Source organism: Microcaecilia unicolor, unplaced genomic scaffold, assembly GCF_901765095.1.
Source record: "Microcaecilia unicolor unplaced genomic scaffold, aMicUni1.1, whole genome shotgun sequence".
Lineage (NCBI taxonomy): Eukaryota > Metazoa > Chordata > Amphibia > Gymnophiona > Siphonopidae > Microcaecilia > Microcaecilia unicolor.
In genome coordinates, this window is record NW_021963046.1 from 192189 (window position 1) to 211123 (window position 18935).

General features: G+C 45.5%; 1 protein-coding gene across 3 annotated transcripts in view; it reads left to right on the top strand.

Moving 5' to 3' along the window:
* The first annotated feature begins 4523 nt into the window (after positions 1–4523).
* LOC115458831 (E3 ubiquitin-protein ligase TRIM39-like) overlaps positions 4524–18935 on the top strand; it is a 50798-nt gene continuing 36386 nt past the window's right edge. For 2 of the 3 annotated variants that reach the window (XM_030188653.1, XM_030188654.1), the window contains exons 1-3: positions 4560–4973; positions 5737–5832; positions 8671–8901. In XM_030188653.1, coding sequence (XP_030044513.1) covers positions 4560–4973; positions 5737–5832; positions 8671–8901 — 741 coding nt within the window. Of the gene's footprint in view, positions 4974–5736; positions 5833–8670; positions 8902–18935 lie in introns of all 3 variants that reach the window. The other variant, XM_030188655.1, reaches the window with a different exon arrangement.

Consider the following 18935-nt stretch of genomic DNA (forward strand, 5'->3'; position numbering starts at 1 on the left):
CATTAACAGAGATAGAGAATGGGGGAAGAGGAGAGGAGGGTTTAGGGGGAAAAATGAGAAGTTCAGTTTTAGCCATGTTTAATTTGAGATGGCATTGAGACATCCAGGCAGCAATGTCAGACAAGCAGGCAGAGATTTTGTCTTGGATTAAGGTTGAGATTTCAGGGGTGGGAGATGTACATCTGAGAGTCATTAGCGTAAAGATGGTAATGAAAACCATGGGATGAGATCAGGGCACCAAGGGAAGAAGTATAGAGAGTGGTCTAAGGACAGAACCCTGTGGCACACCTACTGAAAGCACACCTACCGTGTCTCACCTATCCACCCCCATCCTGTTAGACTGTCACTGAAATGCTCTGACGAAGAAGGGCAACCTTCGAAACAGTGGCGTAGCCAGACCTGGCATTTTGGGTGGGCCCAGAGCTAATATGGGTGGGCACTAGGTGTGAGTAGTGTTTCTTGGGATACTCCTTAATAATGCCTTAGAGTGCACTTGATGATGGATTTCTAAGCAAACAGTCTGTGCAACAGCTCTCCTGCATTAACACAAACCACATACCTGGTTCATGGAACACCATTTAAATATAGTGATTTTATCCCATATCTTATATGTTTCGAGCAGGGGAGGAAACGGGTTGGTGATGAACAGCGATAATAGTCAACTGATAAAGGCACAGCTTCAGCACCTCTAGTTCATCCTACACACAAACATACCAGGCTGAAGCACAAAGAGTGTCTGATTTTTAATTACAAAGAGAAAAATGTGCTTAAAAAGGGTGAGCCCTGCACATTAAGCAAATCCCTTTGTTTGAACAAGGCTTGATGCTGAAGGGAGACCAGCTGAAGAATGTTCAATGAATTTATTTCAAACTGAATCTCTTAAGCAGCAGTGAAGTTAACAGTCAGCGTATCAGATACACCTGTTTCATTCAGATTCTTCAATTAGCCACAGAAGGGGGAGGGGAGCTGTATTTCATATTCACAGTGCCCTTGGATTTCTTAAAGCAGGAGCATCTCCCCTTCTCCCATCTGATCTGAGCCCCCCTGCCCGACGCAGTCCCCACCTGTGACTTGCCTACCAGCTCATCGACGAGCAGACGATGACCCTCTTCTAGACTGCCACCAGCCAGCCTTAAAAAAAAACCCCTGAGTGAAACGCCTCACGCGAGTCGCATCTGCTCTGCTGTGCAGCAAATCTCTTCGTCGCGTCAGCCCTCCAATCACTGTGTCCCGCCCTCACGGAAATAGGAAGTCAGAGGGCGGGACACAGTGATTGGAGGGCTGACGCGACGAAGAGATTTGCTGCACAGCAGAGCAGATGCGACTCGCGTGAGGCGTGTCACTCGGGGTTTTTTTTAAGACTGGCTGGTGGCAGTCTAGAAGAGGATCGTCTGCTCGTCGATGAGTGTAGGCAGCTGGTGAGTGCGGCGCCGCGGTTCCCCTCCCTCCGGGGCGGACATTGGCTGGGCGGGCCTGGAGGCAAAGTGGCTGGGCCTGGGCCCGTCTAGGCCCGCCCGTGGCTACGCCCCTGCTTCGAAAGCTAATCAAGAAATGTATTAAGTTATGTCCAATAAAAAAGGTATCATCTTATTTTCTTTTCCATGTTTTATTTTGTTTTATTTCTATTGATTATCTAGAAGTGAAAATGGCCATTTTTAAACCAGAAAAAGACTATCTTTTTTATTTGAAAATGGCTATTTCCTACACATTGTTGGGATGTATAGGGGGGCCAACATTCGTAGTAGACTGGCCAGACATCCCAGTAGAACAATGGGGCACCAGGTACGCATCTAACCATTACCCCCTCATACTGTACAGTGAGCCCTCCAAAATCACCAAAAATGTGGTAAAGGTGGCTAGCTTAACAGAGTTTTAAAAAGGAGTCCTAAAGGAAAAGTCCATAGACCGTTATTAAATGGACTTGGGGAAAAGCAGTATAAAATGTTTTGTACTTTTTTGGGATCTTGCCAGGTATTTGTGACCTGGATTGGCCACTGTTGGAAACAGGATGCTGGGCTCGATGGACCTTTGGTCTTGCCCAGTATGGCAATACTTATGTACTAACGTTAAATATGTTGATATGACCATAACTCAAGTACATTAATCGCACATCTTCAGCCGAGGCCAATCTGATGGTGAGGTTACGTATTTTTCATTTTAAATGCCAGGTGTTTTTTTTTTATTTGTCTGCTTTCTTGTTGATAATGTCTTCTGTTCATTCAATGTGTGTGTGTGTGGGGGGGGGGGGGGGGGGGAGGTTAAATTGTACGGCGCCTTAGTTTTACTGTTAAAGAAGAGGTGGTAGATCAAGCACAATAAACATATCAGAAAGAACATCCCCCCCCCCCCCCCGTTACCCATCACAAAACACCTAGTTAAAAACGTTCGAAACAGAAACTGAACCGGGCTGTTACTAGGACCTCACGGACGCCTTGCTCAAGTCGACAATCAGAAACAGCTCCCAAAATCCAACACAGCATGACAGCGCTGCCATGGAGAAGAGAAGAAGTTAGAACACCGACCGCACCGGAAGAGGGGTTGGTGGTTGGGAGGCGAAGAAAGTGGAGGGCAGACTTATACGGTCTGTGCCAGAGCCGATGATGGGAGGCGGGATTGGTGGTTGAGAGGCGGGGATAGTGCTGGTCAGACTTATACGGTCTGTGCCAGAGCTGGTGATGGGAGGCGGGACTGGTAGTTGGGAGGCGAGGAAAGTGGAGGGGTTATACGGTCTGTGCCAGAGCCGGTGATGGGAGGCGGGACTGGTGGTTGGGAGGCGGGAAATACTGCTGGGCAGACTTATACGGTCTGTGCCAGAGCTGGTGATGGGAGGCGGGACTGGTAGTTGGGAGGCGAGGAAAGTGGAGGGCAGACTTATACGGTCTGTGCCAGAGCCGATGATGGGAGGCGGGATTGGTGGTTGAGAGGCGGGGATAGTGCTGGTCAGACTTATACGGTCTGTGCCAGAGCTGGTGATGGGAGGCGGGACTGGTAGTTGGGAGGCGAGGAAAGTGGAGGGGTTATACGGTCTGTGCCAGAGCCAGTGATGGGAGGCGGGACTGGTGGTTGGGAGGCAGGAAATACTGCTGGGCAGACTTGTACGGTCTGTGCCCTGAATAAGGCAGGTACAAATCAAGGTAAGGTATACACATATGAGTTGTCTTGTTGGGCAGACTGGATGGACCATGCAGGTCTTTTTCTGCCGTTATCTACTATGTTACTATGTTACTATATCAGAAAGAACATTCCCCCCCCCCCCCCCCCCCCCCCCCCCCCGTTACCCATCACAAAACACCTAGTTAAAAACGTTCGAAACAGAAACTGAACCGGGCTGTTACTAGGACCTCACGGACGCCTTGCTCAAGTCGGCAATCAGAAACAGCTCCCAAAATCCAACATCAGTGTTGCCAGGTGGGCGGTTTTCCCGCCCAATTGGGCGGTTTTCTGCGACACGCCGCGGGTAAGTTTTGCCCGCGGCAGGTTGCAGTTTTTTGGGCTTGTTTTGGAGTCTTTCAGCGGTTTTTTAAGTGGTTTTTCGGGCCATGGGGGCGGGGCTAGTGGCGTTTTGGGCAGGGTTAGTGACATTTTGGGTGGGGCCGATGACGGGGAGGCGGGGTTGATGACGGCGGGGGTGGGAGTGTCAGGGGCGGGGTTTGACTTTGGGCGGGTTTTGGGCTGGTTTGGGTGGGGAAAAAATTTTCCACCTGGCAACCCTGTCCAACATACACAGCGCTGCCATGGAGAAGTTAGAACACCGAACGCACCGTCTTTCAATGTTCTTCTAAGTGCAGATGGTTAATAAAGAGAACAACAGCGACAAATAGGTCCCTTTTTTCAGTGGTGGGAGGGGAGGTAAATGGGGCGCCCTCCTGCCATGCACATCACCACCTATTCCTCCAGACCCTCTTCACTACTTCTGTGCTCCAGCAGCAGTTCATATCTGCTTCTACTACTATTTAGCATTTCTATAGCGCTACAAGGCGTACGCAGCGCTGCACAAACATAGAAGAAAGACAGTCCCTGCTCAAAGAGCTTACAATCTGCTCCCCTCCCTCCATCCTGGACTCACGTTTTCTTGTGCGACTCTGAGAACAGATCAGGAGGGGAGTGAGGACCCACCACCAGAGCCCCATTGTCCGTGTCCGTCTCCGTGCTGCAGCCGGGGCGCGGCACAGGCCACGGGGTGGGGGTGGGGGGGACCATAGTCCACCACTGTGACTCAGAAAAGATGTCCAGCCCAAATCAAATTTCATGGATGCCGCCAATAGGAGAGAGGGAAGCTCAGGGACTGCTGAAACGCGGCTACGGGGGCAGCGAAAAAACACCCAACCTATGACCAAGGGCTAAAAAGCAGCACCTAAAAACTTAAAACCTTTTGGCTTTCTCAGAAATCCTGCAGGCAGTTGTGGTATTCTCGCCAGCATGGCAACTTTAGAGAGAGCACACAGCCCTGGTGTCTTGAAAGGTCCAACCTCAGAGAGACACTCCCTTATTTTCAAAGTAAATACAAGTTAAAATGTGAAACAGAAACTAAATTCCTGCTCTCATTTCCTGTAAGAATCATGGCTGATGCAAACCCTGTTGAGAGTCTGCGAGATGAAGCTTCTTGTTCTATCTGTCTGGATTATTTCACAGATCCAGTAACTACGGACTGTGGACACAACTTCTGCCGCTCCTGTATCACTCAGAGCTGGGAGGGGAGAGACACAGACTTCCCCTGTCCCCAGTGCAGGGAAACATCTCAGCAGAGGAACCTCAGACCAAACAGGCAGCTGGTAAATATTACAGAAATGGTGAAAAAGCTCAGTCACTGTTCAGTGACACCCCAAGAGGAAAATCTGTGCGAGAAGCATGAAGAGAAGCTTAAGTTGTTTTGTCAAGAGGATCAGAAAGCAATCTGTTTGGTGTGTGACAAATCCCAGGATCACAGATCTCACACCGTGATCCCCATAGAGGAGGCTCTGCAGGAATACAAGGTGTGTGTATTTAATGAAATTAGGAGTTGATTTAGCACAGTTTGAAACTTGAGCAGTAAGATCAATCATCAAAACTTGAACCCTGGCTGCTATTTGTGCATTTTCCATATACATTCACTGGGCAGTTTTCAGCTTGTGAGTTGTGGCTTCTGGAAGGAATACAGGTATTGCCAATACTCCTGTACCCGAGTACCTAAACAGGTAAAGTTAGGGCACCTTGTGCATAGTGCAGTTTGCCTGATTAGGGGTGAAAAGGAATGGGATGATATACTGCCTTTTACAGCTACCTGTACCTGGTGCAATAGAGGGTTAAGTGACTTGCCCAGAAGGAGCTCCAGTGGGAATCAAACCCAGTTCCCCAAGATCAAAGTCCACTGCACTAACTATTAGGCTACTCCTCCACTCCATATCTGTCACTAGAACTGAATATCACTGGTACCCATATATCTCCTAGTTCCACTCTGACTCTGGTCCTGAATCACCCTCCTCTGCTTGGACAGAGCTGTGGAGGTCTCTGCCAAAATTCAGTGGCAAAATCCGATTAAGGGCTTCTGAATACTGGCTCATGGCCAGTTCAGCACAATTTAACTAGGGAGAAACCTACCTTGCCTGGTTATATCACTTTGAATATTGACCCTTCAGAATTCAATTATCTTAAAGAAATGATCTAAAGTGGAAGGAATGTCTCATATCTACTGTTGAGTTTGAAATTGTGGTTATAAAAATAATTACATGCTAATCAAGGATGTTTTAATATTCACAGGAAAAGCTTAAAGTGCACCTGGAGCCTCTGAGAAAGGATCTGGAAGATCTTCTGAACTTTCAGTCGACTGAAGAGAAGAAGGCTGAAGAGCTGAGGGTGGGTGTCCTTCTGAGCCAGTTTCTGTAGGATTTTTGCTCTTCTCGCTACATCAATCCCCTTAATCACCTGAATAAGAGAATTCAATCAGCCTCATTACTAATAGTATGTTTTCAGCCAATAAGGAACCAATACTATAAGTATTGCTTCCTTATTGGCTGAAAACAGGCAGATTCTGAATCTGTATGCAGGGCCGGTGCTTGGGTCTCTGGCCCCCCTCCCCCCATCCAGCATCTCCGTTCTCTCTTCTCCCTCCCCCTTCTCACACCCTGTGCCCTTTTTCAGCCCAGTGCCTTAAAAGGTGAAGAACAAAAGTTTTTTGTTTCTTTGCTTTTTCTACTTGACAGCTTTTTAATTTGTTTGAAAGCTTCCCATATCCTATATAATAATTCTCACCTCCAACATTCTGAGGCTGCCTGGAACTGTGGATCATGTTGGAGTCAGTGTTGCTATATAAAAAAAAAAAATTCCCACCCAAAACAGCCCAAAAACCGCACACACCCCACCCCCGACGTCATCACCCCCGCCCCTTCCGTCATCACCCCCCGTCCCTTCGTCATCAGCCCCGCCCCCACCGGCACAGCCCCGCCCAATACGTCACATTGCCCGCCCAATACATCACCAAACCCCGCCTCTGTCGCCATTAGCCCCACCCCCGCCGGCCGAAAAACCGCCCAAAACGCCGCACAGAAAAAAAAACAAGCCCAAAAAACCGCAACCCACCACGGGCAAAAGTTTCCCGCGGCGGGTTGCGGAAAACCGCCCAGTTGGGCGGGAAAACCGCCCATCTGGCAACCCTGGTTGGAGTAGATAATAGTGATGTCACACAACCCACACCAGATTGGCCAGTAGAAGGGAGAGGGGCGGAGCCACGATACAGGGAGCAGCGAATCAGCACAACACGGGGAATGCACAGCAGCAGGAACAGAAGCCTCTCTCACACAGTCACTCTCACATACACTCTCTCAAACATACACACTCAGAGGAAAACCTTGCTAGGGCCATTTTTACTAGTCCTATATAATAATTCTCACCTCCAACATTCTGAGGCTGCCTGGAACCGTGGATCCCTTGGAGGTGGTCTGGAGTTGGAGTAGATAATAGTGACGTCACACAACCCACACTAGATTGGCCAGTAGAAGGGAGAGGGGCGGAGCTACGATACAGGGAGCAGCGAATCAGCACAACACGGGGAAAGCACAGCAGCAGGAACAGAAGCCTCTCTGACACAGTCACTCTCTCAAACATACACACTCAGAGGAAAACCTTGCTAGCGCCCCTTTCCTTTCAAACAGAAACGGGCCTTTTTTACTAGTGTAGAAATAAATATCATCAAATTCCAAAAACCAGTTTGCACTTGGGCCGTTTCTCTCACAGTGCAATTATGAAATTGTGGTTATCAAAGTGACGGACCTCAAAGCTTCCTAGTGAGACAATTCTTTTATGAATAGTTGCTCCCGTATTGGCTGCTCCTCAGCTGTCTTTGGAGCAGATTATTATCATTGGTCCATATAATATTAATAAAAAGGGTAAAAAAAGAACCAATGAAAAAAACTCCCACTACAGAGAAAAATCATTGGTTCCTCAAAAAAACCCTTTTAAATGAAAACAATGACTGTGAGGACAAAACTCACAAAAAGAAATCTGCAATCCAATTCTAACTAACAAATCTGAGCAAGCAAGGATTTTTTTATATAACCCCCCTCCCCCCTCCGAATTGTTCACCACTACACTTATAACAGCCTTTCGGTCATTGTTCTCAGTTGTCTCTGGTCGTTGCCTGTATTCAAATAATGTATTCAATAACCCAATCTTCTACAAGAGCACCTTGTTTCACCAAAGCTCGCTGCTTCAGGAAAACAAGACTAGAAAGGGAGAATTGCAGACATAAAATTTTCAAGCTCTGTCAGCTGGAGATCGTGTACAGCCAGTGGGTGAAGTGAGGGTCCCGTAACCACAGCTTCCTACCACTCCACCTTCTCTTTAGTGGCAGCACTGCAACTACATTCAAATCACAGGCATTCTGAGATAACATCAGGATGTGCTGGTCTGTGACCATTTATTTTTATTTATTTATTTATTTTATTTTATTTATTTGTAGCATTTGTATCCCATGTTTTCCCACCAATTTGCAGGCTCATTTTGAATGTGCTCAAAGCGCTGCCATTGAAGAGAAGGTAGATCAGTGGAAAACCACCACTCAACAAAATGTTCAAAACGGCAGGGCCAGATTATGGGGTAAGAAAGAGAAGGAAGCAGGGACTAGACACTAGAAGAAGAGAGAGGAGAACGAGATGCTAATGAATACTGAGGAATGGGGAGATGCAGGGGGTAGATGATGGGGAAGAGAGAAATGGAGGCTGCTCGTGGTAAGGGGTAAGAATAGCAAAGGAGGGAGACGTCTCTTCTGCTCACTTAGAAACAATATGGGGACAACAGTGGTACTGGGATGGGTTCAGTTCACATGAGGACAGGGGGAGTTGCTGGGCAGGGGATGGAGGAGATTGTGAAAGGAGGATATGCTTCTGAGTATGGTGAGAGAGGAAAGCTGGGTTGTGAGAGGAGGAAGCCTGTGCTGAAGTCGCCACTGGTAAAGGAGGAAGTGCTGTACCAGAGCCATCATTGATAAGAGGTTAATAGAGCCACTGCAAGTCTGGAATATGGGTTTGGGTCATAAAAGGTACAAGTCTCGATTAATCTAGGGTGCTCATTACACTTGTACTGGCCCCTGCTGACAACAAAACAGATTTCTTGTTCATTGAAAGATCTGAATCCAGAGCTCTGTGCAACAAAATCACTCTAGTGTTACTGAGAATTATCTCTCTTTGTTTAATCCAGACTGAGACAAAGAGGAAAAGACAGATAGTTGAGTCCGAGTTTGAAGAGTTGCACCAGTTTCTGAATAAGGAAAAGCAGATCTTTCTCTTGAGACTGGAGGAGGAAGAGAAGAAGATTCTCCAGAGAATGAGGGAAAATATGACCCAGCTAGAACAGCAAAGCTTCGCCCTCAAGCAGCTGATTACCGAGATAGAAGAGAAAAGTCAGCAGCCGGCCACCGAGTTACTGAAGGTGAGATTAACAAATATATTTCTAAGGAGATTACAGATCTTCCAGGAGGAATCAAGGAATTCAAGTAGCAGATCAAAACATTTTAAAATAATGAGGGCTGATTTTTCAAAGCCCTTATGCAACCAGCAGCTGCACTTAGTACATCAAATGCTCAATATTGTTTATTTTTTAATTCTATTTTTTTTTGTGTTTCTGCTCGTTGAAATTCTAATAAAATTTCATGAGAAAAAAATAATTTCATGGGGGTTAAATGGCCGAATCCTCCTGCTCTGAAGAAGGTGTAAATTGCTGTATGTGCTCTACACATAAGTCATGTATGTTTAATGATCTATATTTGATTCACTGAGTGAAAAGGTATCAAACGTGGGATTACAAATGTACTGGGCATTTCTGGGTTTGGGGTTCGACCCAGTTGGAGCCTCCGCCAAGGGCAGTCTCAGTCAGACCCTCACTGTCCTTGCGCTCGGTGCCTCCAAATGGTAAAATAAGGGTTAGCAGGTGGGATGAATCTCTTCTCTCCCAGGAAAATCCCCCCCCCCCCCCAAAAAAAAAAAAAAAAAAAAATCAAGTGTACTTAACCTGTGCAGAACAAGGCTGGCTGTGAAATTCGTAATCTTAATAAATACGTTATAATCTTGTAAGTTCAATGAGCACTTGGGAGTCAGCAGTTCATGCAAACTCAACTGTTTATCCTTCAACTCTGCAAAACAGAAACTTCCAACTGTGTGAACTATTCAACTCTGGATGGAAGTCTTCTAAAACCACAATCCTTCTGGCATTCCCCAGGGGAACTCCTGTATTCCTGGATTTATTTGCAGAAGCTCTTCAGCAGGACTATATACACTTCTAAAGTGCTTCTGTCCATGCCTATCCCCGAGAATAAGACTCCAAAAGACTGTTCTCCTCTCGGTTGTATAGATCCAGATCCTATGTGGCCTGCCCTCCCTGAAGGGTGACCCTTTGCGTTGGCACCACCCTGATCCTTGGATAGACAATCTCTGGCTCTCATCCCTTGCTCCTGGGCTGGGTCTCTCCGCTACCCACCCATAGCTCTCCTTCTTCATAGTTGGTGCTTTGCTGAGCCACAACTCTCCTTTTACAGCTAGTGGTCTACTTCTCTTAATTGAGATGCTCCTCCAGGTCAGAGGTAGGGGACCATCAGGCAACCAAAGACCCCCCCCTAAAGGGCAAACACTATCTCCTTCTAATCTTCCTCTCTCCCCCCCCCCCCCCCCGTGAGTCTTCAATACAAGGGCACTCTCTCTCTGCATTTTGTTTCAAAACTATTTTCCTTGGGCTGGGCTTCCTTCCACCCAGAGACCTCCCAGTCTCTCCCTCCAGTGACTCTCTACAGGGACTTACTCTCCTAATAATCCCAAACTAATGAGATTATACTCTCTCCAAAGCCATCAATCCCTTGCCTTCAAATGGTTTCTCTAAGTTTACCTGGAACAACACAAACTCTACATAACATCATTTCAATATCGTCAATCCTCATAATGAACATCATCTTCGTACAACCCTTCCTCTATAGACACTTTATACTCATCAGTGGTAAGGGCCATGAGGCAACCAAAGAACCCCCCCCCCCCCAAAGGGCAAATACTCTTCTTTATCTACTTCTAATCCCTCCCCACCCCCCCCCATCGCTCTTCAGTACCAAGGCATTTCTCCCCTTGGGCTGGGCTTCCTCTCACCCAGGGACCTCCCAGTCACTCCCTCCAGTGGCGTAGGAAGGGGGGGGGGCGGTGGGACGGTCCGCCCCAGGTGCACGCGCTGGGGGGGTGTCGGCTCGCTGGTTCCCTGCTCTTTTCTGCCCCGGAACAGGTTACTTCCTGTTCCGGGGCAGAGAAAGCAGGGAAGCAGCAGAGCCGATGCAGCTCCCAGTGACGTGCACTGGGGGCGGATCGGCCCTCCCGCCTGCCCCCCGCTGCAAGGTAGGCTTCATTTCGGGGGGAGGGTGCGTTTGGGGGGGCGTGCGCTCCGGAGGGGGGGCGCCGTGCCTGCACCCGGGGGGGGGGGGCGCAGCTGCGACCCGCCCCGGGTGTCAGGCACCCGCGCTACGGCACCGACTTCCCCCCCCCAGTGACTCTCTACAGGAACTTACTCTCCTGTTCAAGGGCGGACTGACCATTTGGTCTACTGGGCAGTGCATGAGGGCCCAGAGGCTCCAGGGAGCCCAGAGGCTCTGCCTGTTTGCCCGCCGCCACTGGCAGTCCTACCTTGAAAGGCCCTGGTTGTCTGGTGGTATCTTCGGGGGCATCCAGGCAAGAAAGAATCACACTCTTTTCTGCCCACTGCCGCTAGTGTGCCTGGGGCTGGTGCCAGTGTGTTTTAAAAATGGCTGCTGAGATTGCCGAGAAGCTTGAGACTGCCGCGGGAAATCTCAGAAGCCATTTTGAAAACTCACCGGTGCTGGGCCCGGACACACTAGTAACAGCTGCCCCCGAAGAAGCCACTAGACCACCAGGGCCCTTTAAGATAGGACGCAATTGCAGGGGTCATAAGTACATAAATATTGCCACACTGGAACAGACCAAAGGTCCATCAAGCCCATCATCCTGTTTCCAGCAGTGGTCAATCCACATCACAAATACCTGGCAAGATCCTGAAAAAGTTGAATACATTTTATGCTGCTTATCCCAGAAATAAGTAATGGATTTTCCCCAAGTCAATTTAATAATGGTCCGTGGACTTTTCCTTTAGGAAGCCATCCAGACCTTTTTTTAAACCCCGCTAAAGCTAGCCACCTTTACCACATTCTCTGGCAACGAATTCCAGAGTTTAATTACATGTTGAGTGAAGAAACATTTTCTCCGATTTGTATTAAATTTACTAGTTTGTTTCTTCATCACATGCCCCCTATTCCTAGTAATTTTTTAAAGAGTGAACAAACGAATTTCAAGGGGGGGAAAATTGGGGGAAGATAAGTTGAAGATACATTTTATGGTTGTCACGATCTAGAATATTTAGGCATATATTATGTTATTTCAGTTTAAGAGGGAATGTTGTGGTATTGTGGTAGTATTGTTAATGGACTGTGGAACCAAAAGAGAGGGATGGGTGGGGGGGGGGGGGGGGGGGAGAGGGGTAAATGTTAATAGTTTGATGACGGAATGTAGTCAATTGATTTAATAGATAACTTTACCATATTTGAGCTTCTGTATATCTAGACTGCGAAATGTATGTCTTTTGAATTGTCATCAATAAAAAACGTTGAAACATAAAGAGTAAACAAACGATTCACGTCTACCCATTCCACTCCACTCATTATTTTATAGACCTCTATCATATCTACCATCTGCCTTCTTTTCTCCAAGCTAAAGATCTCTAGACACTTCAGCCTTTCCTTATAGGGAAGCCGTCCCATCCCCTTTATCATTTTTGTTGCCCTTCTCTGTACCTATTCATATTCCACTATTTTTTGAGATACGGTGACCAGAATTGCACACAATATTCGAGGTGTGGTCGCACCATGGAGCGATACAAAGGCATTATAACATCCTCACTTTTGTTTTCCATTCCTTTCCATATAATACCTAACATTCTATTTGCTTTCCTAGCCGCCGTAGCACACTGAGCAGAGGGTTTCAATATATCATCAACAACGACACTGAGATCCCTTTCTCGGTCGGTGACTCCTAATGTGGAACCTTGCATTATGTAGCTACATTTTGGGTTCCTCTTTCCCACATGCATTACTTTGCACTTGCTTACATTAAACGTCATCTGCCTTTTAGACTCCCAGTCTCGTAAGGTCCTCTTGTAATTTTTCACAGTCCTCTCGCGATTTAACAACTTTGAATAACTTTGTGTCATCAGCAAATTTAATTACCTCACTAGTTACTCCCATCTCTAGGTCATTTATAAATATGTTAAAAAGCAGCGGTCCCAGCACAGACCCCTGAGGAACCCCACTATCTACTCTCCTCCATTGAGAATACTGACTATTTAACCCTACCCTCTGTTTTCTATCCTTTATCCAGTTTTTAATCCACAATAGGACACTGCCTCCTATCCCATGACTTTCCAATTTCTTCTGGAGCCTTTCATGAGGCACTTTGTCAAATGCCTTTTGAAAATCCAGATACACAATATCAACCGGCTCGCCTTTATCCACATGTTTGTTCACCCCTTCAAAGAAATGTAGTAGATTGTTGAGGCAAGATTTCCCTTCACTAAATCCATGTTGGCTTTTTCTCATTAATCCATGCTTTTGAATAAGCTCTGTAATTTTGTTCTTAATAATAGTCTCTATCATTTTGCCCGGCACCAACATCAGACTCACCAGTCTATAATTTCCCGGATCCCCTCTGGAACCTTTTAATTAATTAATTTATTTTTTTAATTAGCATTTAAACATAATACATTCAAAATATTAAATGTATAGAAATCAGGCAATACACTCAGGCAAATATACCATCCATTACATTCTCATGGATTTTCTGAAAATTTCTTATATACTTAGTCCACTAATAAACATGATCAAGATACAAAGAAATAATTCAGTCAAAATTATAAGATTATTCTTATAAACATAAGAAGGAAGGGAACACAATCATTACCAGCGGTTTTATCTACCTATTGGAGTCATCAAGGATTGAACTTCCCTACTTTCCTTACTAATTAACAGACACTTCAGTTTTTCTGGGTCGAAAAATACATAATGAACATTTTCAAAAGAAATGAGGCATCTACATAGAAATTTTAATTTAAATGTTCCTCCTAAAGAGAGAATTCGAGATCTAAAGCCCAAAAACTCTCGACTTTTTTTTTGTGTAGATTTACTGACATCAGGAAATATCTGTATCCTCGAGCCATAGAACTGAGCCGCCATAGCTTTAAAGTAAAGTCTTAAAATATTATTTTGATCAGTCTCGAACGCAAAAGACACTAGGAGAGTAGTACGTTCAGTAATAGTCTCTAGTGATGTTTCAAGAAATTGAGTTAAATTTAACCCTGGAGCCTCCTCCAAGTTCGATCTGATTCCGGTAATATAGTAGGCCTTAACAACCGGTGGAAAAGTTTCTTTTGGAATCCTAAGAACTTCCAGGAAATATTTCTGTAACATCTCAGTAGGAGGTATTAAAGGGCTTTTGGGAAAGTTTAAAAAACGTAAGTTGTTTCATCTAATCTGATTATCAAGAAATTCTACTTTCCTTTGTTCCCTTTCTTTCTCCATAAGGACATTCTCCACTAGAGTTTGTAATTTTTTAATTGCGAGAGAATTTGACTCACTTTTCTCCTCTTGTTTTGCTGTTCTTGACTCAATCAACTGTTGGGAATTTTGAATTGCCTTTACTTCAGCAGTCAATGTAGATGATATCTTTTGTAGGGAAAAGTTCATTGCCTGCATGACATCCCAGAGGGATTCCAAAGTTACAATTGCTGGCCGTTTTAATTCGCCGATTCCCGCTGGTGGAGGCGTCTGGTTGGAAGGGGGCACAGTCTCCACTCCCTCCATTCTACGCTCAGGCGCCGTCGCGTCTGGCGTCGAAAAGCCCACAGGACCGCTTCGAACCTCAAAACTTTCCGAAAGAAGTTCACCTGCGGGGTCCGTCTCTCCTCCCGGTCTCAGCGGCGCAACTCTGCAAGGCGGACTCAACGATGCTGCCTCTTCGCCAAGATCCCTGGTAAATTGTTGTTCCGGGGGGTCCAACCTGGATAAAAGATTGTGGTCCCAGCGTTTGGAGCCCGAAGACTTCTAAGGTAGGCTGTCGTTGCGGTAAGATATTCCCGGTGCTAGAAGCAGCTTTAGCACCTGCCTTTCCCTTCCTTTTAACCATAATATGGACAAGGTAGGGTAAGAGACGCTGGGAGAACCCACTCGTATCTCAGAACTTCAATTTGCTGCTCCTTCCACGGACGCCATCTTGATCTCTCTGGAACCTTTTTTAAATATCGGCATTACATTGGCTACCCTCCTATCTTCCGGTACCACGCTCGATTTTAAAGATAAATTACATATTACTAACAATAGTTCCGCCAGTTCATTTTTTAATTCTATCAGTACTCTGGGATGAATACCATCTGGTCCAGGAGATTTGCTACTCTTCAATTTGTCAAATTTTCCCGTTACATCCTCTAGGTTTATTTATTTATTTGTTACATTTGTATCCCACCTTTTCCCACGTATTAGTAGGCTCAAAGTGGCTTACATAGTTCCGGAGAGGTGGTTACAGACTCCTGTGTAAAAACAAATACAGTAGGGGTACAATTACATTGACAAATACAGTGAAGAATAGAGATTTCATTCAGTTTCTCTGACTTGTCAGCTTTGAATACCATTTCTGGCACTGGATCTCTCCCAAATCTTCCTCAGTGAAGACCGAAACAAAGAATTCATCTAATCTCTCCGCTATGGCTTTGTCTTCCCTGATCGCCCCTTTTATCTCTCGGTCATCTAGTGGTCCAACCGATTCTTTTGCTGGCTTCTTGCTTTTAATGTACCTAAAAAAAAATTTTACTATGTGTTTTTGCCTCCAACACAATTTTTTTTTCAAAGTCCCTCTTCGCCTTCCTTATCAGCGTTTTGCATTTGACTTGACATTCCTTATGCTGTTTCTTATTATTTTCAGTCGGTTCCTTCTTCCATTTTCTGAAGGATTTTCTTTTAGCTCTAATAGCTTCCTTCACCTCACTTTTTTATGTTTCAACGATTTTATTAAGATCAAGATAACACAATGCAAACAACTTAAACCATTTGGAAGAAACCAATATGAGTACAGGATAAGTTCACACCTACAAATACAATTCTATAACAAAAAGAGATTTTATGTTTTTAATCCCCCCCAACCCCTCCCCCCAACCCTCGACATATCCACCCCCATCTAAACATGTATTCCTAAACATTCTCCACATTCTTCCTATCCCACACCCAGAATGAACATTCCCTCCCCCCCTCCCCCTTCCTTTGTATTAAAGTCTCAAAGAATACACAGGTTATAATTGTATAGTCAATCTCTCCAAGCTTTATACACCATGGGGCCAGCAAACCCCTGTCACAATATTGATCGTTAGAGGACCCAAGTGAAACATCTTAATCAAATGAGAGGGTTTTATCTGATCACCTCCCATTCTCCTATTAAGCCCTATGCTAGAGCCACGAGGAACCCACTCAGGTCCCCATACCAACTATCGGTAGCTTAGCCCCTTGTGAAAGAAGGAGAAGAGACAGAGAGAAGAAAGAGAGAAAAAAAAATTATAAACCATTTAATACTAAACTTCGCGCATGTGAAGACAGGGACTGGATATAAGGTCCCCAGAACTCCAAAAAGCGTGTTCTGTTCTTCGGAGAGGGTCCCACCACCCGGCGTTCATGCAGCAATAGGTCATGAAATCTATTCCTCCAGTGCCAAAAATCTGGTGGATCTACAGTCAACCACCCATTCATGATCACTTTCTTCCCCATCAGGCACTTTTAACCATGTCGGCTGTCGTTTGGTCTTTCTCCCTCCTTTTTTAATACACGGAATATATTTGGCCTGGGCTTCCAGGATGGTGTTTTTGAACAGCATCCATGCCTGATGTAAATTTTTGACCCTCGCAGCCGCTCCTCTAAGTTTTTTTTTTTCACCGTTCTTCTCATTTTATCATAGTCTCCTTTTTTAAAGTTAAACACTAACGTATTTGATTTCCTTTATATACTTACTTCAAAGCTAATATCAAATCTGATCATATTATGATCACTGTTATCAAGCGGCCCCAGCACCATTACCTCCCGCAGCAGATCATGTGCTCCACTAAGGACTAGGTCTAGAATTTTTCCTTCTCTTGTCGGCTCCTGTACCAGCTGCTCCATAAAGCTGTCCTTGATTTCGTCAAGGAATCTTACCTCCCTAGCATGCCCTGATGTTACATTTACCCACTCAATATCACGGTAATTGAAATCATTCATTATTATCGTGTTGCCCAGTTTGTTTGCATCCCTAATTTCCTTTCTTCCCCCCCCTTAGGCCGCGCCAGTCGCGCCAATAGACGTCCCATTTTGTTTCCATGCTTATATAGCTTGTATTTGTAATAAGCTAGTGATTTAGTGGCTCTTTGATGTAATAGCTCGTTGAGCGCCATGTGTCTGCCCAAAAAGTTTCCGGGCTTTGCACATTTGGGAACTCAATCTCAAAATCTCTCTCTTGCGCGCTGTGCGAACAAAGTGTGTGTAACTGATTATATCACCACAGAGTACCGCTTTCGCGGCTTCCCAGTATAGTATCGGATTATCGTCTCGCCAGCACTCAACAAGTTTTTCCCTAAAGCCCATATCCCCATACAATTCAACCAGGAACCTCCAAGAACTATGCTTATGAGACCCTGGGCCCACTTCCCAGTCCATACACACCCAGGCATGATCTGAGATCACATAAGGTCCAATCTCCACCTTGAGTATGCTACCAAACAATTCATTTGACGTTAGAATATAATCGATGCGTGCCTGGGTGAGATGTGCCCAGTAAAGGTGTGTATAGTCCCTTTCCATAGGGTGTAGAATATGCCAGGCATCAACTAAGTCTAACTTCCTTAAGTGCAAAGGCATAAAATACAAAGTACTGCATGCCTCAACCTTCTCTTATATGAGCACGCAATTCTGGAATACACTACCACGCAACCTGAAAACGATCTACGAATTAACCGACTTCCACAAACTATTGAAGACTCATCTCTTTGAGAAAATTTACTGCAAGGATCAAAACACATGAAATCCATACACACTAATAGAAATGCACCAATACACTCTCTCTGAATTCTCTTCCCCCATACTTTCACCACACTTAAAACTCTACCCACAGATAAAATTGTTATACTCTAATGTTCTCTTGCTATTGTTCTATCGCCCTATCATTTCCCCATTGTTACATTCCACTGCTCTATTCCCCATATGACTTTTTGACTTTGTCTTCCCATAACTCTTCATAATGTAACCCATAATCGAACTGCAACAAATTGTATTGCCATCATTCACAATGTATTGTAAGCCACACTGAGCCCGCAAATAGGTGGGAAAATGTGGAATACAAATACAATAAATAAATAGGAGTCCCCCCATTCTTTTCAAGCCACTATTGGAAGCCCCCAGATCTCGCCGGTCCCCTTGTGAACTATCAATATGAGGATCCCACACCGTATTGAAATCTCCCCCCCACCGCCAAAGGGGCCCCCGAGGAATCAATTGGGTGTCTTATCACTTCCTTGTAGAACTTTTTGTCATACTGGTTAGGTGCATATATATTACACAACAAGATTTTTTGACCCTTACTTTCCACTTCTACCAGTACATATCTACCCCCTCCATCTATATATATATGGGTTTGATTGCCGCTACCACCCCTTTGTGGAATAATACTGCCACCCCTCCTTTTACCCCTTGGGCTGCCGCCACACACTCCCCCACCCACCACGTTTTCAACTTGGCATGCTCCGCTTCATTAAGATGAGTTTCTTGTAGTAAGGCAATGTCAAATTTGTGTCTCTGTAGGTGCTGTAATATTTTCGTCCTTTTTATCGAGGAACTGATTCCCCCGACATTCCAAGTTTCCAACTTTACCATTCTCTATATATTGTTATTGTGTTTCGTATGCCATTATCCCCCTGAATGCGCCCAGGCAAGCATCCCAGCTCCCGCCTCCCTGAGTCAGACCCACTCTCACCAATCATATTCCATTCACTCTTAAGCAGCCGCCCAGTTTGTTCTGCCCCCAAGCTCTTACTTCCAGTTGTTAACCTACCCCCTATAGCTCCACTTTCCCCCCATCCCCCTCCCCCCTTCCCTCCCCCCTCCTTTCCAATGCCACCTTACCTCACACTTTGGAGGAAAAGGTGGCCTGTCACGTATTAACACCATCCCGCTTCCTCCTCCAGCAATCTACTCGCTTCCATGATCGCGGCCTCTACCCTTCACAAAAACATAACTCATATCTTAACATGACTAAGTCACTCTTAGCCCAAATTACTGGTTCCTAATCATTTCCCCCCCAACATATGAAAGCGCACATCCAGGTTTAAGTCCTTGCAAAACGCTTACTTACATATGTCCCTAT